Raw genomic sequence first — 27,490 nt, 5'->3', positions numbered from 1 at the left:
TAACCTGCGAATGACTAATTCCAATTCAAACTAATTTCACATTTGTTTTCATGGAAAAACAAGGACTTTTCTAAGTGACCCCAAACTTTTGATGGCAGTGTATATTTTTTAAAGATATGTATTTCTCAGGTAACCTGGTGCCTGGTAATTAGTTATGTTTGCTATGCTTTTATCTAATCTCATATACACACTGACTTAAGTTGCTGTTTCTCAAACATGTAAATACTGATACAGTTTGATTGTATATTTATTTAATGCATTGATGATTATTTCCTTGAGATTACAAAATAAGGTGCAGTCACTTGCCCAGACCACATCGGACACAAACATGTATCTGTAAAACAGTCAGACACAAAGCAGAGGGGAAATACAGTATCTCTTCTCACCTCCATTTAGCAGTTTGCATTTATACAGCAGCTCCTCAGAAGGCCTTTCCCTTTTATGACAAAATACTGCTGTCCTGTGGTCTCATCAGTTGTCCACACCAAATAGAAAATGTTTCATTCATCCACATACAAAAATACATTCTTAATATTCTCTTAAAAGTATACTTGAAAAGTCATCTTAATTGCTATGAGTACAGTATATTCCTTTTTCACACGTTTCCCTTTATGATCATGAAAAGGACAAAAGTAGAAAGACAGAGTAAAGCAAGCAAACCCTTTTCACCCTCCGGGGCTCTGCCCCAATACCGGGGCCTAAGAGATAGTACTGGAGTAGACACTGGAGTGAGGAAGGAAATGACCATTAATCTAGATGAAATTCAAGGTCTTTGTAAACTTATTGTTGCTGAATCGAGGAGTTGTCAGAATGGCCAACAGATGGTTATAAGGAAAATAACAACAGCTCTATATTGATTACACCCAACAAATCTTTTCAGATTTACAGAAGTGCATGTAGGGGGTAGGGATGTTTTTGAATTGGGGTGGGGTCACCATCTGATGTTCCGTGCAACCAGAGGAAACATCTCCAAACATCTTCCTCTTCCAGTGCTAAACTAAATCTGTGTGAACACATACCTATGAGAACCCGTATATACTGAATGATATTTTCGTAGTAAATATATCTAATTTAATAAAAAATAATATATACAGTTCAGCCTTTTCAAGAGTCTTGTAAGCTCATGTAGGCAGTGGTGATTGTACAAGCAAGTACACCATCAACTTTCTCAGTGAATGGATTACAGTTTCTTCTTGGTCTTACAAACACAGTTCTAACACAGCAGGAGTGTAAAGTCACACCAATGCAGTGACGCAGTAGCACTGAACAGGCGAGATTGATACTAGTGGCAGGCGGATCACAGGGCTGTGGAGGTCAGCTTCTTCACACCTCTACGTTGAGCTAGCGAGGAGCGTCCCACAGGATCCAGCACAGGGGGAACGTGCATGTTCAGAGCGGAGTAAGTCGCTGCCATCGCTCCCTGTGGGAAAAGAGGGACAACTGGCTTGGAGTTCATTCAAGTACCCAGCAGAGATGCTTCCTGTCTGATAGGAAAGTCTGGGCTTTTGTACATTGAACGATGTTGTACTGTTACCTTAACCAAATGAGGAGCATCATGCCTATTGAGCTGGTACTTGGGTAGCTGGTCCTTGTTTACAATCCAAGGATGTCGCAGCACCTGAGCAGCGGTTAGCCTCTGGTGGGGGTCCACATGTAACATCTTGGACACAAGGTCCTAAAGACAGCGATGTCAGTGTTAACTGGCAGTGTGGGGATACACACAGGCTTTTGTTTGGGGGGGGGGGGGGGGGGTGAAGAGACAAACGAGAAAGAAAACACTACTATTCTAAACATCTGGAACTTGATTAACTGTCTTCCTAATTGCCCTTTTGCCTGTGCAGCCCTCATCTTCATTTTAAAATCACAAGGTGGCCCTCAAGTCTAAATGCCCACCCCTGATTTACAAAGAACATCAAGTACATTGTGCTAATAAAAGTATTTAGTATAACACTGTCACAGAGTAACTGGATACTAGGGCAGTGGTTCCCAAAGCGTTTCACTCTGGGGCCTCATCCCCTAGAGAGACAGGTCAGTCTGGGAGACAGGCACCTGACTATGAACAGAACCAGGCTGGCTTGACACTAATACCCAAGACTCTGCTCTACAGGTCTATATGTAATTACATATTTTGTAATATGGCAGAAAAAGTAATGTCAAATTTGAGCCCAATATACATGGCACTCATTACTTCAATAAAAAATAAAAAAAATCCATATTCCATTTTTCTACCATCCCAATTTTGTTATGACGAATCCATCAATATGACTTTGTCACAATAACTCCAGAGCATGTTTGTCAGAGTCCAAGTAAGGCTTCATCAGTGCCACTAAGACTTGTGGTTAGTGTAGTTTGTGGGCTCTTAGAAAAACCGAACTGTAGGTAAAACACAAATTTCTCAACACAGAGGTTGAAATACATTGAACAGAATTATAAACACTTTTGTTTTTGCCCCCATTTATCATGAGCTGAACTCAAAGATCTAAGACTTTCTCTATGTACACAAAAGGCCTATTTCTCTCAAATATTGTTCACAAATCTGTCAATCTGTGTTAGTGAGCACTTCTCCTTTGCCGAGATAATCCATCCACCTCACGGGTGTGGCATATCAAGATGCTGATTAAACAGCAACTGTACACAATTCCTGCAAACTGAACACATCCCAGTTCTTGCATGGCCAGCATACTCACCGGACATGTCACCCATTGAGCTTGTTTGGGATGCTCTGGATCGGCGTATACGACAACGTGTTCCAGGTACTGCCAATATTCAGCAACTTCACATAGCCATTGAAGAGGAGTGGACCAACATTCCACAGGCCACAATCAACAACCTGATCAACTCTATGTGAAGTAGATGTGTTGCACTGCGTGGTGCAAATGGTGGTCACACCAGATACCGACTGGTTTTCAGACACCCCCGGATCCCCCCAATACAGTGACACTGCACATTTTAGAGTGGCCTTTTATTGTGGTCAGCCTAATGCACACCTGGCAATAATCATGCTGTCTAATCAGCATCTTGATATGCCACACCTGTGAGGTAGATGGATTATCTTGGCAAAGGAGAAATGCTCACTAACCCAGATTTAGACAGATTTGTGAACAATATTTGAGAGAAATAGGCCTTTTGTGTACATAGACAAAGTCCTCGATCTTTGTGTTCAGCTCATGATAAATGGGGGCAAAAACAACTGTTGCATTTGTTCAGTGTATTTATAACAGATTGCCATTAAAAGGCACATATTGTTTTACCATCTTGACCAAGAACAGAATGTCCACATTGCACAATAATATAGGAATCTTCAATATTTAAAATCTCTACCCAACGGGCACACAACCTAATTCTGACGTCTTATTGTGGTCGGGATTACAACAGACAGATGTTGTGTGCCCGCTGGGTATGGCTCAAAACAACGGATATTTTGCACCCAGAACCTCTATAGACTTTCCAAGTCTATAGCTAACATTGAACCTCGAAGCTAATTAGCTAACATTTCTTGAAAGTAAAAGCTACTTTGTATTTGTTGACCGTTAATTTAGCCAGTTGAACAGCAAAGAACTTGACCACATTATATCTCGCATGTCACTTACAAAAGCTGGTCAGACTCTGTAAACATGATGCAATAGCAAAAATACTTTGCCAATACTAATGTTGTTTGACAGGTTCCCTGTTATCACGTGTTAATATATAGCATTCATTTAGTTGAAACTAGTCCAGCCGAATTGTAATAAGTACAATTCGGCTGGACTATTTTTGCTTACAGCTTCGATGGTTTTCTTAAATGAAAGATATGAAAAGAAGCATTAAGCATTGATACATCCAGATTTTGGAGCTTACATATACAACAATCCACCAATGATGATGTGCAGAGAATCAACAATCTCCCCATAAATCTCTGCAACACCCCTGCAGACCCCACCCTCATCCCTGTACTAGAGAGAGCCCTTTCATTCACCCAATGTTCAAAACATACCTTGGCCTCTGCTGAGACGGAGTTCCAGTAACCACCTGTCAGAGAGAACTTTCCACTGCCTATCCGAGCCAAGATCTCTTCAGGGGTATCCTCTGGTCCATTGGCAAAAGGAGTAAACCTTGAACATGACAAGAAAACATACTTTAAAAGGATGTATAGATATTAAAATGACTTTGTTGGACCTATTATATTTTTGTTAATATTGCATTTACATACTTACTGTATATTAGTTATTGTCAATATAATGGTTTGCAGATACCACTTACCCAGTAAGCATTGTGTAGAGAAGCACTCCCAGACTCCAGATATCACAGGCTGCATCATAGCCCTGTTTCTTCAGGACCTACCAACCAGAGGATGTATTATTTACTGCAATGAAATACAGGAAGAAAATACACTGTATATCTAGACAAATGTACAGGAATCTGGAAACATTTTGGGCTATGTATACAGTTAGACAAGCCAGGCATGCTGGTACTGGTCAAAGAAACATGTGATGGAAGCACCTCAGGGGCTACAAAGTTAGCCGTGTAGCAGGGAGTCATCAGGAGTCCGTTTTCAGCTCTCAGCTGTTTAGCGAAGCCAAAGTCACAGATACGGATCGACTCCGGATTTCCAGACTCATCCACATACAGTATGTTACTGGGCTTCAGGTCTCTGTGGACAACCTGAGCAAAGGTACAGACGTTCCATCAGTGAAATAAATGAGTCACATTTATAAAAACCTTTCTCCCCACAACTTTTGGTGACAGTCACATTCCTATTATGGCCTCGTGGGCAACTCCACACCAGGTGCAGGATGATAGGTGATGACAGATGCTTCCTCCATGCATGTCTCGCCAATTCAGTCCAATTCTTATTCCAGTGCTCCTGAAAGCCTTTAGGTGGTACACATGAATGTGAGGTTACACATTCACATACATCTACAATTATGATCACAAGCGTTCGACCTACACAAGGTGTTGCTAGAGAGCTTCAAGGCAAGGCACCATCCTCCCCCTATCCAGCTGTTCACCCCAAGCACCCCCCAGGCACCGCCCAGGCACCCCCCAGGCACCGCCCAGGCACCCCCCAGGCACCGCCCAGGCACCGCCCAGGCACCGCCCAGGCACCCCCCAGGCACCGCCCAGGCACCGCCCAGGCACCGCCCAGCCAATGAGCCGCCGTGTACTGGACCCCCGGACAGTGTATACCCTGCTCACTTTGACACAGTTGTGATATAAGGCAGCGACTTGGCCCTCATGTGGCAGTCTAACATTTGGTTTCTCTACACTCCTCCCCTTTCCACACAGATTTCCATTTTGTTTCGTAGCTGGCAGGAATGGGCAGTATTTATGATACATGTATTTAAAATACAAAATAGTCTTATGTAATTTGTATTTGATAGGGTTGATGAAAATGGCATCGTATTTTGTATCAAAATACTTTAGTGTTTCGTATTTTGTAGTTTAAAATACTGTACAATACTTTGTGAGAAGTGTTCATGAAGACATCATAACATTGTTGCCTCTGATTGGTACCTACTCAGTAATTTGCCCAGACTTGAGATCAGAACAGAAACTTGATCCATACCCGAAGAAGGTCAATTGAAACAGAAATGTGTAGGTTGCCAGCTTTCCATTGATCTTTTGCTTTAATTGCTAGTTTTGGTGTTCGTTTTAGTAGCCTAAGCTAAATCGTTTATCAATTTACATAATGTTCTAGCTAACTATTTGACCCAGGTAGCAGCCCTCACAGTTAACGTTAGCTTGCTACTTATAGCCTACGTTAAGTTTTTGCCGGTTGTGCACGAAAAAAATTATAAAGCGTTTCAGTGTTGTAAAACATGACATTATAATGCCACAATACGGTGGAACTTGTTAAATGCACACACATGTGCCTTATTGTCATTAACACTCAATCACACGCCTTCTCTTTCACCCACACTTACACATAAATGTGACTGTTTTTGGCAGAACTTTTTAACTGTTTTGGAATAGCTGTATTCTCTATTGTAGTATTCTCTATTGTAGTATTCTCTATTGGAGTTTAAGAATATGTTCTTATTACACAATGAATGTGTTTGTGTCCTCTATACCTATATATAATATATACCTATATTCTGAGGCTCTCAATAGATTCAGTGGTAGGAATTGAGTTTATTGCACAGTAATTAGACTGTCCCCTCATTTATACAAAATGCATCCACAGTCATGTCATCCTGGCACTGCCCCTGCCTAATTGAAGTAGCTGTTTAGTGGAATCATGATTTTGCATACAATTGCATGAATGACTTCCTGACACTCCATGACTCCATGAAGGTGGCACGAGGGCCCGACATCCCCTAGTGGGACCTGTGCTCACAGCTCGGCACTATGCAGCTAGATTGGCATTCGCCAGAGAACACCAGAATTGTCAGGTATACCATTGGTGCCCCGTTCTCTTCACAGATGAGAGCAGGTTCACACCAGGGGCGTTTCCAGCATTGAAGGACATCCGGGGCTTAGCCCAGAGCATTTTATGCAAATACAGGGATCACTCGAAGAGTTTTTTTTTTATTACAGTAACACTTTACTTTCAGTGAAAATAAATCTTTAACATTATATTCAAGGCAGGCTAACATCCTTTCAGTGCTCAACTGAGCATAACCTTTGTTTTGGATATGGAAAACATAACCATTGCTCAACTGAGCATGATAACAATATACAGTACATCTTTACATTATGCTCAATACACATACACAGAGTCAACATACAACATACCAGATAGACAACAAGAGTTGAATAGTGTATGTCCTTCTATATTTGTTATATTACTCTCTCATCCACCTGCTTTTGTCTTTCTCATCACTTGCTTTTGTCTTTCACATCACCTGCTGTAGTCTTTCACATCACCTGTTGTAGTCTTTCACATCACTTGCTTTTCTCTTTCACATTACCAAGTATTATCCATTTGTATCTGTAAAGCTGCTTTGAAACAGCCTACACTGTTCAAAAGCGCTATATAAATGAAGGTGACTTAACAATGTGTACTATTTCAATACTGCTTGGGACTAAATTGGCCCACTTTTAGTATATAAAAGTATACATTTAAGTTTAAAGTGTAAGAGTAGTAGACTTTAAGTACACACAACTATGCCTAGGTTTCTCATTTGTAATGCATCTGTACTACAAGTTAACTTTTAAGTATACTAGTAGTAGTTTACTATTTTAATACAAGTAGTATTTTTTGTTTATGAAAGTACACACTGAAGTGTACTTTCAGTAAACTATTAGTTTAGTAGTGTATACTGCAAGCCCTGCTCAAAAATCCAGCTAAAACCAGCCTAAGCTGGTTGGCTGGTCTTAGCTGGTTTAAGATGGTCTCCCAGCCTGGCCTAGCTGGTTTTAGCTGGTCTTCCAGCCTGGCCTAGCTGGTTTTAGCTGGTCTTCCAGCCTGACCAGCTAAGACAAGCTACAAAATTTCAAAACCCCCCTAAAACCAACCTGATATACCAGCTACTTCCAGCTTAAACCAGCTAAGACCAGCCAACCAGCTTAGGCTGGTTTTAGCTGGATTTTTCAGCAGGGAGTATACTTGCAAGTCAACATAAAAATATACTTATAGTTCACTATTTTGTATTATGTTTGCACTTGCACAGTATACTACTATGTTTAAATGTAGATATTTTTTTATAAAAAAAAAAGATTTATTTTCATTAAAAAAAAACTTTAACTGTACCTTAATTTTAAAAACATTTCATTAGCTTCATGTTGCATTTTTTTTTATCAACACTTGATTGTTGGTAACTTTCATAAAGAAAGGCAACATTTTAAACAAAAAAAGTTAAAGACTACACCTTGATCAGATTCAGAACGGATTCAGAATAATAATAAAAAACACAGATGGAGTAGATCGAGTCCAAAGTCCAAACCTTCACAGACAGTTGTTAGAAGCTATTTGTGGGTTAACTTACCCTTCATTTCATTTGGTAATATTAAGCATTTTTTTTTTACTTTTGATTTACACACTGTTTAATGATTGATGATGATGATCACATTATTTTATATTTGATTGAGCAATCTTCTATCACTTGCTTGCTAGTATCATACTAACTTATATCAGATGCTACTAGTAACATACAAGTGATGCTAGTAGCCTAATAACTAGCTACAGTAGTTAACAAATAGACATACAGTGAAAGACAGCCAGAAGATGATCTTTAGATTTAAAGGATAAAAAAACTGAATTCATTTCTTACCCACTGACTTCTTTCCAAAGAATCCCCAAAGTCTTGTTTACTTCATTTTTCATTTCCCGCTCGCTGTCTGTCGTTATTAAATCGCACGCTCAGACACTTGACTTTGCTACTAGGCTAGCCCCTCCCCTACCTGCTACATATTCAAAAGGGAGGAAGAAACGGCAGCAAAGTAATGTAGGCCTATATGGCTAGATTATTTTTAAGGTATATTTTTACAGGCTGTATGCAGTACGTGCAAAGCCAAAGCGCAACGAAATAGGACAACTTATGATTTCGCGGGTTTACATAGGCTTAAAAAAAAAAATTCCCTCATTCGAGATTCGGGGCTACACTCAAAACATCCGGGGCTGAAGCCCCGGCAAAATCGGCTGCCGCCGCCCCTGGTTCACACTGAGCACATATGATAGATGTGAAAGAGTCTGGAGATGCCATGGTGAACGTTATGCTGCCTGCAACATCATCTAGCAGGACCGGTTTGGCAGTGGGTCAGTGATGGTCTGGGGAGGCATATCCTTGGAGGGTTGCACAGACCTCCAAGTGCCAGCCAACGGTACCCTGACCATGATGAAAATCATGCAAGTTGGAACAGCCTGTGATTTCAATGGTTTACTTTGATATTCAATTTGAGTTTTAATCCAGCCCTCAATCAGTTGGTGGTTATGGTTTCCATTGACCGTCGTTACGTTCAAGTTCAGTTCACTTTGTTCTCAACGAATTACACAATGTACAGTAAAGATTTTGATCTTTAATACATTTCCTTTATCGAGACTCAAAGTATGATTTAAGTGTTTCCTTAATTTTTTTGAGCAGTGTATTTATGATTAACAATCAAATAATGAATTACTTAGAAACTTGTTGCTATTAATGAAGGTGCAGTCAGGCCCTTCATTACCAAACACCAAGTAACTAAATTAGGATACAATTTAGTTACATAATGGTTACTTTAAAAATAACTTTCATCTAGGTGATCACAGGGATGTGTGAATATTCAATCTTTTAACTGGTTTCATGTCAGATTTATCATATGACTCGTTAGGCAGAGAAAAGCTGTTGCTATGAAACGTTGTCTACTTAATCAACTGAGTCAATGTACTGTTGAAGGGACAGATCAAATAGGCCGATAGATGGAAGGTTTGCAAAGTGATTTCATGCTCCTTTTTAAATACAGTAGTTTATTTTGATACAAGGTGTGGCTGATGTATTTGGTAGTTTATTTTGATAAAAATTTACATTACATTTAAAAATATTTATTTTAAAATACATTTTGATGTATCTTTGCCCATCTCTGGTAGTTGGTATCAACAAGTTTCAATGTCTTGTTGAAGTAATTTCCCGCAGGAACGTTTTCCTTCTTATCATTTGCACATCCAGGAAGCAAGTTGGAACCAACATACGAGTCCCGGGCACAGTCAGTCTGCCGCCACCATGAGAAAAACCTATTTTGCAATAATGCAGCGCCTTATACCTGCTCTCAACTAGGTAGCTCCTGTTGTTGTTGGAAAATGCCCTATATACAGTGAACTGAAAGAAGCCAACAGCTCCAGGTCACAGAAAATCAGTTTGATGGTGATGATGAATGCTTACCCCCTGTACATGCAGGTACTCCACTGTTTTGGTGATGGTGTGGAGAACTGCACTGGCCTCCCTCTCAGAGAAGAACTTCTGTCTGAGAATCTTGTCCAGCAGCTCCCCTCCTTTCATCAGCTCGGTCACCACGTACACGGAACGTCCGTCTTCATATACCTAGTCACGACAACACCTCACACGTCACCCCGAGAGAAGCTCACAACTAACAGGACTCAATTATACAACAGGATTCCAAAACAATGGGAACATTAAGCAAATTGACTCTCTTAGAAATGAGTCAAACTGGCCAATCCATGACAACAAAACATGCAAATCTTTAGTCATATCACCATCTTACTGTGGCGTTGGTGAACTTGGGTTTGAAGGCCAACGATGGTGCTTGATTTATTTGCGTACTGCTGGCGTTAGGACTTACATCTTTGAGGGTGATGATGTTCGGGTGCTGTCCATAGCGCATGAGAATCTCCACCTCTTCTGTGGGGTCCCTCTTGGCCTTACTGATGATCTGGTGTGACAACGGCAGTAGAAACCATCATACACCTAATCTTACAGTCATGCCAAGACAATCATATCATCATACCAAGACAATCATATCGTCATACCAAGACAATCATACAGTCATACCAAGACAATTATACCGTCATACCAAGACAATTATACAGTCATACCAAGACAATTATACCGTCATACCAAGACAATTATACCGTCATACCAAGACAATTATACCGTCATACCAAGACAATCATATCGTCATACCAAGACAATCATATCGTCATACCAAGACAATCATATCGTCATACCAAGACAATTATACAGTCATACCAAGACAATTATACCGTCATACCAAGACAATTATACCGTCATACCAAGACAATTATACCGTCATACCAAGACAATCATACCGTCATACCAAGACCATCATACCAAGACCATCATATCGTCATACCAAGACAATCATAGCATTCTAGCGAGTGTGGCCCCGGACTGAGACACTGACTGTGTTCAATGACGGCCTTACAGCTCACCTTTACAGCATATTCCATCCGGTTGCTCTTCTGAACGCAGCGTTTGCATATGGAGTATGAGCCCACACCAATGTCCTCCTTCACGTCGTAGACGTCGGTGAACAGGGCTGTGTTTCTGTGGAGATGCTGAAGGGGCAGAGACATAGAGCCCCATTCTGTAATGTCCACACTCAACCAAATAATACTGGCAAGGTTCATATACCATAATGTGTGTTTATTACCGGTATGGTGGTCGTGTTGACGTTGGAGGTGTGTGCTGGAACACTCTCCTCCTCAGAGATGGCCACAAAGCTGAAGCCTCGGAACAGCTGGTGGGCGCTGGCACTTGGGGGACAGCCGGGAGAGTCTGAGGGGACAGTCCTCATTTCAAATGTGTCACTACATTTCACAAACACACGGAACTATATTGTCAAATCACCAAAGTAACTGGATTTACCCCGTGGAGTTTTTGCAGTGAATTCAGTGTCAAAGTAGATGGTGTCATCTGGTCTGCCACTCACAGGTTTAAAGGGAGGGTGGATTTCTCTCCTGAATAATTTCTACAGGCATACCAAGTAAAAGGGATTAGCGTTCAAAATACACAAAAACAAGGAGTAACATATATAACAGTACAGAGCAATAGCAGACATGAATAAGCACACGTACATTCCAGTCTATAGTGGAGAAGAAGGAATGTCTCTTTATCTCTGCCACTCCATCTGGACCAGCACCTGTCAACAACAACACCTTAAAATTACATGAGGACATCAACAACACATTACATGAGGACATCAACAACACCAACACCAGATTCCATCAGGACAACAACACCACCAACACCATATTCCATGAGGACAACAAAAACACCAACACCACATTTCACAAGGACCACAACAACACATTTCATAAGGACCACAACAACACATTTCATAAGGACAACAACAACACATTTCATAAGGACCACAACAACACATTTCATAAGGACCACAACAACACATTCGATCAAGACAACCAAAACCACAACACCACATTACATCAGGACAAAAACAAGAGGACAGCAACACCAACACCAATAACAACAACATATTTCACCAGGTCATCAACAACAACACATTACATCAGAACATCAACAACAACGCATTACATCAGAACATCAACAACAACGCATTACATCAGCACATCAACAACAACGCATTACATCAGCACATCAACAACAACGCATTACATCAGCACAGCTCTGGCCGCTTGTGTAATAATACCACACTGCGTTCCAAGGCAGTCCCATGGATGGGAGACCAGATGCTGTTAGAAGTGGTGTTGGAGGGCCATCAGGAGGCACTCTTCCCTTCAGTCTACATATCAAATCTATATCCCTCGTGGCAGTGAAAGGGACATTGCCCTGCACAGGGTGCAGTCTTTTTGATGGGACATTAATGAGTGTTCTGACATTCTGGGTAACTAAGTATCCCATTGCAACTTATAATTAGGTGGTGTTAACCCAAGGGTCCTTGCAATATTTCCAGCATGGTCACCCCAGTGTTTCCCTTCCGTTCAATTAATAGCGACATGATGCCTCTGCTAAAATGTTGCTGCCGTTCCAAGAAAATGTGGTGATTGTTTTCTTCAGACAAGAAGCTCTTTTAAGATACAAAATGACAACATGTCGCAAAACAAAGTACCACAGCCGAGCAGAGGAGGAAACGAGCCACGAGCTCCCAGCATGACGTTGTTCATCATCGTCTCCCCAGCATCTGAAAGCTACAGTGAGTCACAGAACTCACCGGTCTCACACCAGAGACCACAATCCTCTGAGACAGACTGTCCAGCCAAGAAACAGTTGCTAACCAGATTTCAATTCATTTAGTTTATTTTCATTTATATCACTCCACTGATGTGTGGCGAGTGTTATGGGACAAATAGTTGCTCTGGCTCACCCAGGTGGGAGGTAGACATTTCAATACAGAATAAATGTTCTGTGTGTTAAGCCTCTCAGAACATACAAGTTGTGCCACGATTGGCATTATAAACCGGGTGATTTGAGCCCTGAATGCTAATTGGATGAAAGCTGTGGTATGTTGGATAAAACATTTATTTTCACTGTTTGAATTGCATTATAAAGCGGGATTTAATTGTGATAAGGTGCCTCTGGGATTGGTGGTGTATGGTGATGTGTTATGCCTAAGAACAGATCTTGCCCGTGGTTTATTGGCAATTACCCACACACCCTTACGCCTTACTGCTTCATTACAGTGACAAGGATTTATTACCTAGTCTGTTGCCTGGGTTGCGTTTGAACAGGTTACGTAGGAGAGACTGGGCCTCTTGGCTCAAGAACTGAGGCATTCCTAGTTTGGCCCTGCAGCGCAAGAAAGAATAATTAGCTCAGCAGATAACAAATTATGAACAAGTATTTGAAACAGCCTGGTCAAACTAGACCAGGAAAATGTGACAAGTGGAGAAGGACGTACTTCAGTATCATTGTCATAGTTTCCTTCCGATCCTTCCCTTGAAAAGGCAGTGTTCCGGTCAACATCTCAAACTGGGGATGAACACAGAGTTTAACACCGTTTTACCCCATCCAACGGCAACATGATCCATAGGACACAGCTGCCCATTCAGGCCATATTAGGACAAATGGGAGACTAAAACTAAACTCCTCACAGGGAAGTGGCGGATCTCCAGTGCTTACCATGAGCACACCGTACGACCACCAGTCAGCGCTAAGGGTGTGGCCTCTACGGTTCACAACCTCTGGCGCCATGTACTCCACTGTTCCGCAGAAAGAGTAGGCCTTGTTCTCATGATCAATAGACTCTTTACTTAGGCCAAAGTCTGGAACAAACAAAAGAGCGTCTAAGTGAGCTAAGCTGAATGGGCGTGTTCTTTCAATATTTATAGCCAAGCAGAAATGCAGCATAATCAAACCAAAGGCTCTTCAAATTAAGTGAAAGGGCATTCATGATAATAACAACACTTTCCTATTCTGCTCTGTGGTGTAAGTGAGGTGGAGTGTGAATATGAAAGAGGAACATGTAACAGTGGCAGAGCATTACTCACCAGTCAGTTTAATATGGCCTTCCTCATCTAACAGGATGCTGTAAAGGACAGAGGGATCTCAGAGAGAAATGCAACATCCGCCAGCAGAAACACTTACAGGAAATAAACTATTTGTAACCCAACTTCTATTATGTATATAATAGATTTCAATAAAAAAAACAGACAAGTTTATTATCCAAGTTGCTGATTGCAAGAGAAATGAGTAATTGTAAAGAAGCAATGTTAAAGCATTATTGTAGGAGGTACTTCTCAGGTTTGAGGTCTCTGTAGATGATGCCCAGGCCGTGCAGATGGTCCAGTGCCAGTGCCAGCTCTGCCAGGTAGAACTTCACGTCCTCCTCTGTGAACATCACCTGGAGGTCAGGAGGTCAGAAGGGGTTTAAAAAAACACGCCTATTGAGAAACATCCGCTCCCAAATCAGATCTTACATGGATGTTCATTTCCAAGCTAAACAGGCAATAACGTCCCTATAAAAAAACGCATTCAAAATATCATTATCTTTCGCACCTCTTTCGATAGCCGTGTGAACAGATCACCTCCCCTGAGGAAGTCCAGTATCAGGTACAGCTTCCCCTCTGTCTGGAACGCTGTGAAGAACCGTGGCTACATATTCAACTCTGACTGCCAGAAAATCTCTGCATACCTCAAGAGTGAAAATATCAGGTCAGACAGGAGAGTCATGCAGCGTGTTCACTCACCGTAGTGGAGTCGGACGATGAAAGGATGGTTCACCTCCACCAGAATGTCTCGCTCCATCTTGGTGCGCACCCTGTCCCGCACTGGTGACATGAAAGCAGGGGAAAATGAGTAAAAAACAGCTGTGTACAGGTCAACCAGAATAACGACAACGCCTGTTGGAAAGTAGTCGACACAAAACAGCCCGAACCGCCGTAGCCTACCCTTCAACGTGGCCTTTTTCAGCACTTTCATTGCATAGAGCTGCCCTGCATCAGGCCCCGTTACCTTCTTTACAAGGAACACCTGGACAGGAGATGACAGAGCCCCAGCGATTCACATCAGTACAGCCGTTAGTCACAACAGATAGCTGCCAGTCAGTCTCATGTAGACAAATGTTCACAGAGTGCTGGAAATTAGTAATACTTGAATAATATTAGGTAAAAATTCCGACCAATGGCTCGTCACGCCACCGTCTCACAGTACCTTCCCGAAGGAGCCTTGTCCCAGGACCTTGCGCAGCTCAAACTGCCGAGGGTCTGCCCGTTCGGAGCCCTCCTTGACGAGGTGCGTGATACTGATCTCATTCACAGAGCCCTCGTCCTGTGAAAAGACACACCATTCAAAACAAAGCCAGGTGGCTCCACTGAAATATGTGAAACAGAGATGTGGAGATAGTACACCGCAATACACAGCAGTTCTACAAACAAGCGCTCGCACTCGCAGAAGCAATGCATGAGGCAGGGAAACAATTAGCAATATGCAGAGGCAACTGAAAGGAAATAATAATCACTAGGTAGACAGAACCACGCCAGTAAGTAAGACAGTTTTAGCATTGCATATTTAGCACCTTATCTCTGCAATAAAAAAATTAAAAAGTAATATCGCATGAGGTGGGGAGACATAAAAACCCATTCTTTCCCAGCTGAACACAACACTACACCTAACCGCCCCGGATCCACATACAGCACACCCGCTCTCAGCCAAGTGCTTCTTCGGCTCGTCTTCGGCCCAAGCGGAGTCCAAGTCCCCCATGCCGATGCATGGGCCAGCGGAGCCCCTCTCCCAGTGGTGCTGAGGCAGGGCGGCTACGTCGGGAGAGAAGGCGCACAGCGGGGAGGGAGGGAGCTCCGGACAGACAGCTTGCAACCGGTTGCCATGCCGCCGCCACCCCCTCCCAATATATCAGAGGTGCAGAGGAGGATGACTAAAGCTCTCACTCTCTCCAGCTACCCTCTCATCTTTTCTTTAATCATTTTGCCCGTTATACTCCAACCAACCCCACTGCTACTATTAATATATGGTACTCAGTGTAATTGTGGAGTGCCTGAATGTAGGCGTCTGACTGAGCCATTTCATTGGGCCTGAGGGACCGCTGTAGGTGCGTTTGCACGGGATTGGTAACATTCACACTGCACTGCACCCTGGGTGTGAAAACAAAGGTGATGTAATTTACACATGGAGTGTTCATGTTGTTATTGATAAAAAGAGCGGTCTGCTTTGCCATGAAAACTAGCTAGAAAGGGTGTGCAGAAATGTTTTGATTTAATCAAGGCACTTCTCCCTCAGTCCCCTGTATAAACAGTACTGCTTGAAAGTATGTGAACCCCTTGTGCAATTAGATATTTATTTAGTGCTCACTATGAATTATTTAATTAGAACCACATTGTGGAAAAGTTCATTATATTCTAGATTCATTACACAGAAAGTGAAACATTTCACGCCTTTTTTCTTTCAATCTTGATGATTAAAGATTACAGCTAATGGAAATTAAAAATCCAGTATATCAAAATATTAGAATAAACAAAAATGCAGAAATGTCAACCTGGGAAAAGCTCTAAGTCTTCAAAAACTCCCTGAGTCTTCAATCTCTCAGTCTGGTTCAGTTCACACAACCACAATCGTGGGGAAGACTGCTGATTTGACAGTTTTCCAGAAGACACTCACGGACACCCTCCACGAGGAGGATCAGTCACAGGGGGTCATTGCTGAAAGGATTGGCTGTTTACAGAGTGCTGTATCAAGGCACATTAACGGAAAGTTGACTGGAAGGGAAAAGTGTGGACAGTCAGAAAAAAAGTTTCCACAGTCAGTAATGATTTGGGAGCCATGTCATCTGCTGGTGTTGGTCCACTGTGTTTTATCAAGTCCAGAGTCAATGCAGCCATCTACCAGGGGATTTTAGAGCACTTCATGCTTCAATCTGCTGACAAGCTTTATGGAGATGCTGATTTCCTTTTCCAGTAGGACTTGGTACCTGCCCACAGTGCCAAAATGACTGGTAACTGGTTTGCTCCCCATGGTATTACTGTGCTTGATGGACCAGCCAACTCAACTGACCTAAACCCCATAGAGAATCTTTGGTGTATAGTCAAGAGGAAAATGAGATACACCAGACCAAACAACACACACGAGCTGAAGGCCGCTATTAAAGCAACTTGGGCTTCCACAACACCTCAGCAGTACCACAGGCTGATTGGCTCCATGCCATGCTGCAGTGATGCAGTAACTCCTGTATAAGGAGCCCGACCAAGTATGGAGTGCATAAATTAATATGCACCACCAAAACATCAGTGAGCCACCACCATGCTTCACAGTGGGGATGGTATTCTGTTCACTATAGGCCTTGTTGACCCCTCTCCAAACATAGCACTTATGGTTGTGACCATAAAGCTCTATTTTGGTCTCATCACTCCAAATTACAGTGTGCCAGAAGCTGTCAGGCGTGTCAAGGTGTTGTCGGGCATATTGTAACTGGGCGTTTTTGTGGCATTGGCGCAGTAAAGGCTTCTTTCTGGCAACTCAACCATACAGCTCATTTTTGTTTAATTATTGTCGTATTGTGCTCCTTGAAACAACCATACCGTCATTTTCCAGAGCAGCCTGTATTTCTCCTGAGGTTACCTGTGGGTTTTTCATTGTACCCCAAACAATTCTTCTGGCAGTTTTGGCTGAAATCTCTCTTGGTCTTTTGATCAGAGCCATTTGGGTGATTTCTGTTATCATTCTGATTTTAAAAGAAGCCAAACAACTATGTGATAATAAATGGCTCCACATGATCACTATCCTTAAATAAAAGACTGTTTTTTTTTGCAGGATAAGTCATATTTTCACAATTTCTGCTAGGCTATGCAAACTTATGAGCACAACTGTAATTAGTTGATTAGAGCTCTTCTCATGTCAACATTTCTGTATTATACTTTTTTTCCCTAATAGTTTGGGGTGAGACTGATATATAGAGACAAGAAACTTGGTCAGTTTGGTATTACCCATACAGGTGAATGAAATGATATTCATGGGAGGGTTGCTAGGAAGATGCCTCTGCATGGAGTTCCATGGTATATCTAATGTTTTGGACATTCTTTTGTACCCTTCTCCTGACTGGTATCTTTCAACAATGAGGTCCCTCTGATGCTTTGGATGCTCTCTGGGAACCATGGCTTTTGCTCTGAGATGCAACTAAGAAAATGTCAGGGAAATCCTATTAGAACAGCTGAACTTTATTTGTGTTGAATCAGAGTCACTTTACATGATGGCAGGTGTGTAATGACTTCTATGAATTTTAATGTGATTGGTTAATTCTGAACACAGCCCCATCCCCAGTTATAAGAGGATGTGCACACTTACGCAACCAGGTTATTGGGAGTTTAAAATTTTTCACCCTCAAAGATTTCAGTTTGTTTTTCAATTGAATTGTTCATGTTATAGGTCACATTAAAGGTGGAAAATGTTCTGACATGATTTATCTTTTACATCACAAGAACCTGGCATTTTAACAGTGGTGTGTAGACTTTTTATAACCACTGTATCTTCAAGCAGCACTGTAGATGAAAGGATGCTTGGACAAAAAAAAATTGTGTTTAAATGTATAAATATTGTAACACCACAAACAAAATAATATGTAGAATAACACATTCTTGGGTTGAGCTATAAACTCATGTAAACCTAAAATAAATTTGTATGTATTTGTGAATTAAATAGAAACTATGGCATTTTATGGATGCTTTACAATTCAGGTAGCTGATTAATAAACAATTAAGGGAAATGTTATGCTATATAATGCTTTGTGGTCCCGCCTGCCAAATACATGGAGTACCACATGTCATCCCTTGGTTCAGCCCAGCTGGAAGGACCAACTAAGTAGAGTCCATGGCAGGTTGCGTGTAGCAGAAAGGACACCCTTTGGAATACACAACCAGAATCATACACTGCATTAAAAGGCCTGTTTCTGAGTCTGTCCTTACAAGTAAAGATCTTTGTAATGGTGACAGGTAAAAGGCAAGTAAAGAGAAGTTGCGATATAAAACTATTTTAAAGTCAGCTCTTGGCATTTCTGGAAACTACTCAAACTTTGCACATGCCAATTAGTTCTTAACACTTGTCTTTTTTCCTCAGTTTACACTCAGCAGGCAACCTGCAGTTAAAAAGCAGTATACTCAAAGTGTTGTACTTTTGGACAAAAAGCACTATAGAAATAGCTCATTGCTTGAAATAACAGTTATTTTAAAATGTTGTGTACTTGTATATAATTTAAATCAAATAATTGCATCTATTTTAACACACTGAAATATATTTAGTACATTACATGGTTTTAAGTGCAACAAAAATGTTCCAAAGTAAAATTTTTATTGTTTATAAGTGTGTGGCTGTTTACCATGACAAGGTCTGGTTGAGGATTCAGATTCACAAGAAGTTTGATGTTATATTTCAAAGTTCAAGAAACAATGCCAGCTGAACAATGGCAAGATCCTTGTTTGGATATAACAATGTAAACAAAAGAACTCCCGCAACCAGTCTGCATAACATGCAATAAGAATCTAATAACGTTTCGGTCCCAAGATTTCAACAGTTTACATTCAGCAGGACAACTAAAGTTGGTCCTGAAACGTTGTTATTAAATTCTTATTGCTAGTTACGCAGACTGGGTGCAGGAGTTCTTTTGTTTACTTTAATCGACCTTTGGTCTTCTCCAACGCACTACAGGTGTGCAAAAGTTTGGTTTCTCAATGGATATAATAATGTGAAAACCCTATGCAGATCCTCTCTATCTTTATTTGACATGACTAACAGCTTTTTACCGGATAGGCAAATAATATCAGAGTGACGGGATCAAAAATGTAAATACTGATCAGTTGGTTATTCTCACTCTTTTCAGTCTCTATTGATTTCCTCTCTGCTTTTGTCTAAGCTTGTGTCCACAAATTTCTTTGCACTTTGTGTACACTGCTGCATTGGCCAGTTTCTCTGTCGGCGATCATCTGCCTTGCGCTTTGACATTATAGCGACTTGACTCAAGTCTGTCGGAGCAAATTACTTTTAAGGTGTTAAATAAAAGAGTGGAGATGACACACTGTTTTCCAAAGAAGGGTCAAATCAGGACGGTGACAGTCTCAGCAAAAACCTTATGTTTCGATGGCCAGTCAAATTAATGGAAGTAGGAGGGCATAGTGATGGAAAACTAAATAACCCAATCTGGCGAAGAAAACCAGAAATGTAGGCTTGACGATTTTCAATGACCAGTGAAATTAAGAGGATTGGAATTCACTACAACCCCACTTTATTTTTAAACTCAATATAACGTTTTACTTCGCAATTATGTTTTACTGGCGGTTGTAATCTAAGTCTAACATTTCAGTAAAGCGTTGAGAATGAATTCCAGCAATTTCTATTCAACTCGCCAAGCCATGGAAATGAAAAGTATAGGCCGCATGAAAGGTGAATGTGAATTTATATTACTTTATAAAAATGTTAAAATAGTCAAAAGAAATAAACCACTAAGCGTGTGGTGGCTGCGTGAAGTGGAACATTCATCATGCAAATGTATTAAACAACATTAGTCTTAAATTGTCTGGATTGTAGGCTTTGGGGAGAAATAATTTGGCGGGAATAACTATACAATAAACACTGGACGTTTATCAATCCGCGTTTTTGTCCGTACTTGTGAACTCGTTTGACGTCATCTTGCATGGTCCAAGTGCGGTTCCAATCCAAAGAACGCTAGTTACCAAAATGCCCGGATGTGTACTTGATCCTTTTATTGCGGGTTGCATGGGTTGGTGACTTGTTCAGCGAGAACACATCTGACCTCCCAGAAGTCATTGCAAGATGTCAGGAGAAAAACTCCACAACTGTAATAAGTTTTAACTTTTCTTATTTCAGGTAAACGGTACCTGTAAATCAGCATCTGAAAAAAACTGAGACGAGAAATGGGCATTGTAGTCGCTGAATATTAGCTTTTTTTATTTAAGAAACGGCTCATTTATAAATTTGCTCCGACTTTTCGATCAGCTAGCTAACGTTATTCAGTGCAGTGGAGAGGCTAGTTAACGTTAGCTAAGTTAAGTAATTACAGTACCGGTAGAGAGGGGCAGCTTTTTTAGAATTGCAGTTGATTTTCACTTTAAAAAATATATATATATATCATATGATTATGGCTATAGTCTCCATAAAACCTTCTGCCGTTCATATTCACATTAATATTTTATTTAGGGACTACGAGGAGGTTACAGCCCTCATTGAGTGGAGGGTTATTGCGCAATAGCCAAGAACACATGCATCTCAATCCAGATAGGCGCGTTCTCTGTCCTCACAATCTTGCAAGACAATTCTTCTCAAGGACAAGTACGTTCTTCGCGTACTCGGAATTGATAAACAGCCTGTACCTAGTTATATGAATTAGTTAACACCTTGTTATTGAGTTCAACTTTATTATTATTTGTTAATTACCATTTATCTATAGACATTTATTAGTTAAGCATAGAAGGGGCATGGCAAAAAGTTCACATTTATTGCATTAGTGCATTGGTTGAATATGTACATCATCTGCAATAGATGGCTCCAATACTGTACTGAAAAAGGAATTTTTTGTCTTTCGTATCTCAGGTAGAACAGTAGACATAACACTGGTGTGCTGGGATTAGTGGTAAATCAAATTAGTCTAAAATGTATTGATGAAGAATGGAGCAGGACTGACTTTAAAGGTAAGAAATAGTCTGTCTGCAAACTCTAACATTGAATTAAGGATTATATTAAGCATATTATAATTGCTAAAACACCACACATGACTTCTCAGATGCAGCTGCAAGCCGATACAGGACACAAAGGGAGAAACATTGTTCGTTGGACAATCTGGACAAAGCAGCAAAGAGAGACATCAAACAGCAGACACAGCGCCGCAAGCGGCAGGTTTGTTCATAAATGTGTAGGAAGGCTTTTTTTTGAGAATGTTTGTTTTATATATGATTGGAAGTGATGACTTATTTATCTTGCAAAATAAATAAAATAAGGCCACATCTAAAATGGGTGTATATCCCTTTTTAAATGAAGGTAAAAAAGCGACAAAAGTTTTTTTGTTTGTAAAAAGTTTTTGCACACTTGTAAAAATTATTTGCAAACCTGGAATTACTTTTGTAGTTGTATAAAAATGTGCATAGTATAAATAACTTGATATTTGGAATCTTACTACTCATTAATAACACTTGCCAATGTAAAATACTGACACTCAGATTTTTTTTATTAAGATTTCGCTCGAACTGTGACAAAATTATTTGTATTTTAAAACCAGTCGGCAGTAGTATGTTTCACAGTTTACAAGCGGATATACCCAGGAGGACTTTGATCTGGAAAAATAATCTAAAAGGTTTGTTATCCCATCAAAAACAGAGGTACGAGAAGCCGACCGGGCTTAGCCATGTATTTATTCCTCTGCATCACAATGAGTGGAAACTGGTTGAATCTCTGGCACTGCGTGTTCCAGAAACTACTCGGATTGGTTAAAAGGTGAAAATGTTACGTTCACGATGCATTCAGTTCATTGGAAGAAAAAGGTATGGCCTGCCAATCAGAATCCTCAAGAGTATATCCGCTTGCAAATGCTGTGAAACTTACTGCAGACTTTGATTAACAAATAAAAATAATTTCATCATAGTTCTAGCAAGATTTTAGAGACAAAACTGTGACTTTCTGATTTTTATGTTGGCAAGTGTTATTAAGGATTCCAAATATCAAGTTGGTTACAAGTATGCACATGTTTTATACAACTACAAATGTAACTACTTTTTTAGAGATTTTTACAGTTTGACATTGTACTGTTTTGACATTGTTTATGTCTATTGTACTTTCACAGGCTTTGACTAGTTGGCTGAAAGACATCTTGGCTGAAGAGAAGTAGCAGTTTGCCTGGACAACTGAGGACATGATGTCTGAAATGGAGACTGACCCCGGTGGATTGTTGGTTTCCTCTCCTAGCTGGCGCTCTGCTGAGTTTGAGTACCTGATCAAATCAGCTGACGAATGAAGGGGAGACAACCGCTCTTATGGGGAGAAGAGGTGTCGCCAAAACGACCACCACAGCCCTACCCTGGACACCAGATTGCTCAAAACATTTAAAGAGAAGCTGTGGTTTACCGGACAACTGAGGACATGATGCCTGGTGTGGATACTGGATTTTTGGTTTCCTGATCAATTTAGTTGACCAGCGAAGGTCACTTGAACTTGACTGATTTACACACACACACATTCACTCAAGTCTCAATTGCTGCTACCAGACACTCTACTTTATATAGTTTTTATGATCTTTTATTAGGGTGTAGTTATTTTGTTGTCCATTACTTAAAATGTTTTGCTATTTGTTTTTAGCATTTCTATTGGTGCATTGCTGTGAGGTTAGTATTGCTCAAAGGTTTTATTCACATTGACAATTTATTTTCTATTGTTACTCCTCAAAATCTGTACATTATTCCAAACGTTTGGCCGCAAGTGTCCTTTTCAGAACTTTCTATTCTTGTATTGCTGTGTGGGAACCTAAACGTAACTTTAATTGCATTGCTGTTTTTAGTAATGTGTCCCAATATTTGATTTTAATTCATATGTAAGATTTTCTTGTAACCCTGTTAAATTGTTTGTTTACTTTAAAGAACGTTCTGTTGCTGCATCGCTGTGAGGGTACATACAAGCATTTTCTTGTCGAACTTGTTTACACTACTTTGACAATTCATGTTTATTCTGTTTATTTGTACACATTCATTGTGAAATACTGTATTTTATTGCACTTAAAAAAAAATAAAAGCATTTATTTTGTATACGCTGTGGCTGAATAAACATTGGGGGGTAGGAAAAAGAATGGGGTTATAAGGGGGGAGGGGTTTGGGGTAAAAGTAGCAAAATATCCTAATGTCTTTACTGGTGGACACTCCAAAAGTCAAGGTCTGGAATCATTGCCAGTCACAATCTGTTCTTCACTGATATGTTAATATCTCACAGCAGGGGGTGGGGTTTAACAATGGTGAGGTCTGTGTGTCACGATATGTCCTAATGCCCAGTGGTGGGGTTTCCTTAAAAGTAGGGAAGAGTAGAATGTCCCATGCTGCAGCGGTTGCCAGTCAGTATTCTAACTGGTCTTGACTATTGATAGTTCCTTTGCAGTTCCTCTTCATGAAAAGTCACAACATAAACCGGCTTTGGACTGTTGAGTAATTAAAGACTGCAGTTCTCACGACTGGCCTGGAATTGGCAACATTCGTAAGAGGTGTCAAGATAACTAGGACTATGAAACGGGTGTTTGGCAAAGTGATGCTCTGATAACAAGGTGGGTTTTACTTACACTGGTCTGTGGACCAAGGCATCAAAAGTGTGGCCAATGATCAAGCCCTGAAGAAACCATCAATCAGGAGAAGAGCATATGCAGAGCAGTTGGTTTCACATATTACGGTGGTAGATGGCAAGAGGAATGTACAGACAAAAGTCAAATGCATCAACGAGAACACGGATCCAGGATGGACAGAGACGAAAAGGACAATAGACGATAATGGAACCTCAAAAATCTGGGTGTTTGGAAGTTACATTTGACCAGTATAACCATTCCCACCCCTACTCTATACAGCTTTGTCAGAGGATAAACTGCAAATACAGGACCACATAGAATAACTGAATACAATCCCATTGTCTTGGCAGGAGGGTTTTTCAATGTGAAAAAATGTCAGATGGCAACTCTTTGAGCTTTACAGTGACCAGGCAAAGAGCATCATTACTCAATGATAGTTTTACAGTATTAAAATAAGTTTAACATAAAATGAAAATAGAATTTTCGATTTCTACTAGCAACAAGACACTGTGACTGTGCCATAATGCCAAACACACGTGCAGAGCACTTTGGTTGGTCCACTGACCTGGAAGGTGCATACATTCTCTATCAATATTGTTTACCCGGTAACAAACACAGCAGTCTGCGTCAAATGTGCTGTTGCTGGTGATAGTAGACGCAAGAAGGAGCAGTGAGTATCTCTCAGGAAAGTGTGCCATGTAACTCCGGGAAGGTAGTGTGCAACAATTCAGATTGTCACCTGTTCACTCCATAAATAAGTGTATTCCCAATGCAAATCTACCGACAAATGTTGTTCCTCCAAATTAAACTGAGCCAATTTAGACTTCTGTAAAGGCTGACAAGACTGGTGTTGCATTCAACACATCGTGTTGTACATCTTGTGCATATCACAGGTAAATGTGATAAAACAGATGCTATGCTGATATCTACTTGATAGGTGTACCAAATAATATTTAAGTCTGTACCAACATGCCACCCACTCTCAAGCTGCGAGTACAAAGTCTCTAAAGCAAGGCTGTTACTGGAGGATTGCAGGGTTTTTATTTAATCAACCCGGATGATCAGCGGAGTTGAATTTGGGGAAATTGACGATTAGCAAGATGTTTTTTTAAACCCTCCATGTTGGGCTGAATGTGTAATATGTTGTTTGTGCATAATCTAGATTTCAAACCGCTATCATACCTCAGTTAGTGGTGAAGTTCCAATTTTGACATGGGGCACACATGATATTGTACAATATTTTCGGGAGTCTTTTTTTGTGCCGACAGAAAAACTTTTACAACCAGTGGTTTAAATCTAAATCCTGCAGCTATAAATGAGCAGGTTAGCCTCCCAATGCTCCACAGGACTGGATAGATAATTAGTTTAAATAATTGAGTTTTTTTTAGGTTGTCTGAACAGCTTGAAGAAGCTCTGGTACTGATAGGAAGAAGGTGAAAGCTGACAGAAGAAAAATCCATTGAGCCTGAGATGTCTAAGAAAACAACCGCCCTTCAAGATGTAAGGCATCTTACTAAGATCACATAATGATGTTAGTTGTGTTAAAAACAGTAAATGCTAATTAGTGGGCTGGTCTTGAGAATAGACCTGCTCTTTCAATTTCCCAAGAGCACCCAAATGTATAACAGACACACATCAGCACAAAAGGTCTAAGACATTTGACTGTGTTTTACATTTAGATCCACCACATTAAAATGCTTTTGAAAAAGAACAAAAAGAATCATAAGATTTGGTTAAAATAAAAGTAGACTAATTTCTACCAACCATCATTTGGTTACGAGGTCCACCATTCCAAACCCAATCATGATATCCACATGCTGATTGTTTTGTTTTTAGGGCAGGCATCCCACTACATCTATTCTAAATGTCAGTAATATCTGAACTAGCATCATTGGTTTACATGAACTTGACCATTTCAGTCTCGAGTTTCCAGTGTTTCAAAGTACAAGAAACTACTTTTATATAGTTTACATTTTTACAACCAGCCATTTTACACACAATCTCACAGGCACAACCATTTCATTGTTGTCAATAGCATGTGAATTGACAGGAAACAAAAGGGAGAGAAAGTTAAATAAATGCGTGAATATGAAAAGGTCCGGGAGAAGAGAGTGTCTGACATGTCTGTTTTGGTGGCTAGACTTACATTGCCAGCAGTGTCATCGTCACCCATGGAGTCGTCCATGACCTGTACAACATACAAAAAGTTAATCTGTCTCTTGCGCAGGCACACACAACATTGGGATGGGCTCGTTTTTTGATTTTTTTTTTACACGGTATACGCTTCAGACAGTGCCAATTGTTGATTGATTACAGAACATATAGAAACAATTGTATTAATTAGGCTACTTAACACTTTAGAAATGCCACCTTGTCCCATAAAACATCGCATTCCTACTGAAGTGAGTATAGCCGTAACTTAATTCGATCGTTTAGTTTCCCCCACAACTTCCTGCAACAAATGGCTGTTCTTAGAATGCAGCAGCCTACACTTGAGACACTTAGACAACTAAGATCACAATGCGGCCCTTAATAATTTAATTTGAAAATTCGTTTGTGCATGATTCCAAGTTTGCTGTCCCACAACATTTAAGGACGTACATTCAATAAATGGAAATCAATATTTGATTACATAAAAGAGCTACGATGGCCATAGTTCACTAAAGCATGTCTATTTACCTCTGTTTCCGAATTTCCCAAGGCCATTTTCTGCCAAGGGTCTGCTCCAAACTGTGCCAAGGGCATCTTCAAAGACTTCAGTTCAATCGCTGCTGCTAACTTCAAGACTTGACTTGCAGATGTCAAGGGTGGGATATGAAAAAGTATTTCTTTTGGAGGGGGCCCTCTCTTGAACGCAAAAAAAGTTTACAAATAAATTAACAATGCAATACAATCGTAACTGACGTTTGTTAAACTGCTTTTATTAGTCTTCCTGATGTTTTCTAGAAACTACATAGCTAATAAACACTTATACACAACAAAATCACTCACTTCCGTTCTCGCAATATGGCGCCGTGGCTCGGTTTACCTGTCTGTCAGAGCGAGGCTGAGGAATGCGTCACCCATACGTCATTGGATAGGAGGTTTGGCGATATTACTCAAGACAGGTAATGAGAACCAATGTTATTATCTACGTTGGTCAAATATCCTAAATGGAACAACATTAGTCGCATTAACCTCTACCTTTATGTCCGACATAACAAACCAATCATTTGTTTTGGGAAAATAATTGACAACCGATTCTAGCCACATGAAACAAAGCAGTGAATTTTTATTGGGATCGTAATTATAAGTGATATGGGACACCACTTTTAGACATTGTGTCCTAAGTTCTTGAAAAACGTTTATGTATACATTTAACGGGATGTGGAAC

At 40.5% G+C, this 27,490-nt stretch overlaps 1 protein-coding gene across 2 annotated transcripts; it reads right to left on the bottom strand.

The window, feature by feature from the left end:
- Positions 1 to 229: 229 nt before the first annotated feature.
- Positions 230 to 27,160, bottom strand: LOC105027683 (ribosomal protein S6 kinase alpha-3). 2 transcript variants are annotated; one of them, XM_020048249.2, is made up of 23 exons: positions 27,109 to 27,160; positions 26,797 to 26,964; positions 26,264 to 26,305; positions 15,003 to 15,119; positions 14,741 to 14,822; positions 14,540 to 14,620; positions 14,349 to 14,428; positions 14,087 to 14,193; positions 13,841 to 13,878; positions 13,473 to 13,615; positions 13,252 to 13,322; positions 13,051 to 13,139; positions 11,450 to 11,514; positions 11,241 to 11,343; positions 11,026 to 11,150; positions 10,805 to 10,930; positions 10,195 to 10,284; positions 9,777 to 9,935; positions 4,480 to 4,641; positions 4,240 to 4,316; positions 3,974 to 4,091; positions 1,535 to 1,675; positions 230 to 1,420 (listed from the first exon to the last, which is right to left on the bottom strand). In XM_020048249.2, exons 2-23 carry the CDS (start codon positions 26,860 to 26,862, stop codon positions 1,298 to 1,300), a joined length of 2,205 nt encoding a protein of 734 aa, XP_019903808.1. In that variant the 5' UTR covers positions 26,863 to 26,964; positions 27,109 to 27,160; the 3' UTR covers positions 230 to 1,297. The 2 variants fall into 2 exon arrangements, with proteins under 2 accessions (XP_019903808.1, XP_010898180.1); XM_010899878.3 differs by lacking the exons at positions 26,797 to 26,964; positions 27,109 to 27,160 and adding an exon at positions 26,488 to 26,506.
- Between the last annotated feature and the right edge of the window lie 330 nt (positions 27,161 to 27,490).

The sequence above is a fragment of the Esox lucius genome, chromosome 7 (assembly GCF_011004845.1).
Source record: "Esox lucius isolate fEsoLuc1 chromosome 7, fEsoLuc1.pri, whole genome shotgun sequence".
NCBI lineage: Eukaryota > Metazoa > Chordata > Actinopteri > Esociformes > Esocidae > Esox > Esox lucius.
Note: the sequence above shows the minus strand (reverse complement) of the source record. Positions and strands in the feature narration are given on the sequence as shown.

Bases quoted from the DNA above. Each gene is read 5' to 3' on its own strand.
- LOC105027683 (XM_020048249.2), bottom strand. From the start codon at position 26,862: ATGCCCTTGGCACAGTTTGGAGCAGACCCTTGGCAGAAAATGGCCTTG. The intron at 13,140-13,251 runs GTACGTCCTTCT...CTTGCGCTGCAG, and splicing joins ACTATGACAATGATACTGAA to GGCCAAACTAGGAATGCCTC. The intron at 11,515-13,050 runs GTAATAAATCCT...TGTTGTTGACAG, and splicing joins CAACCCAGGCAACAGACTAG to GTGCTGGTCCAGATGGAGTG.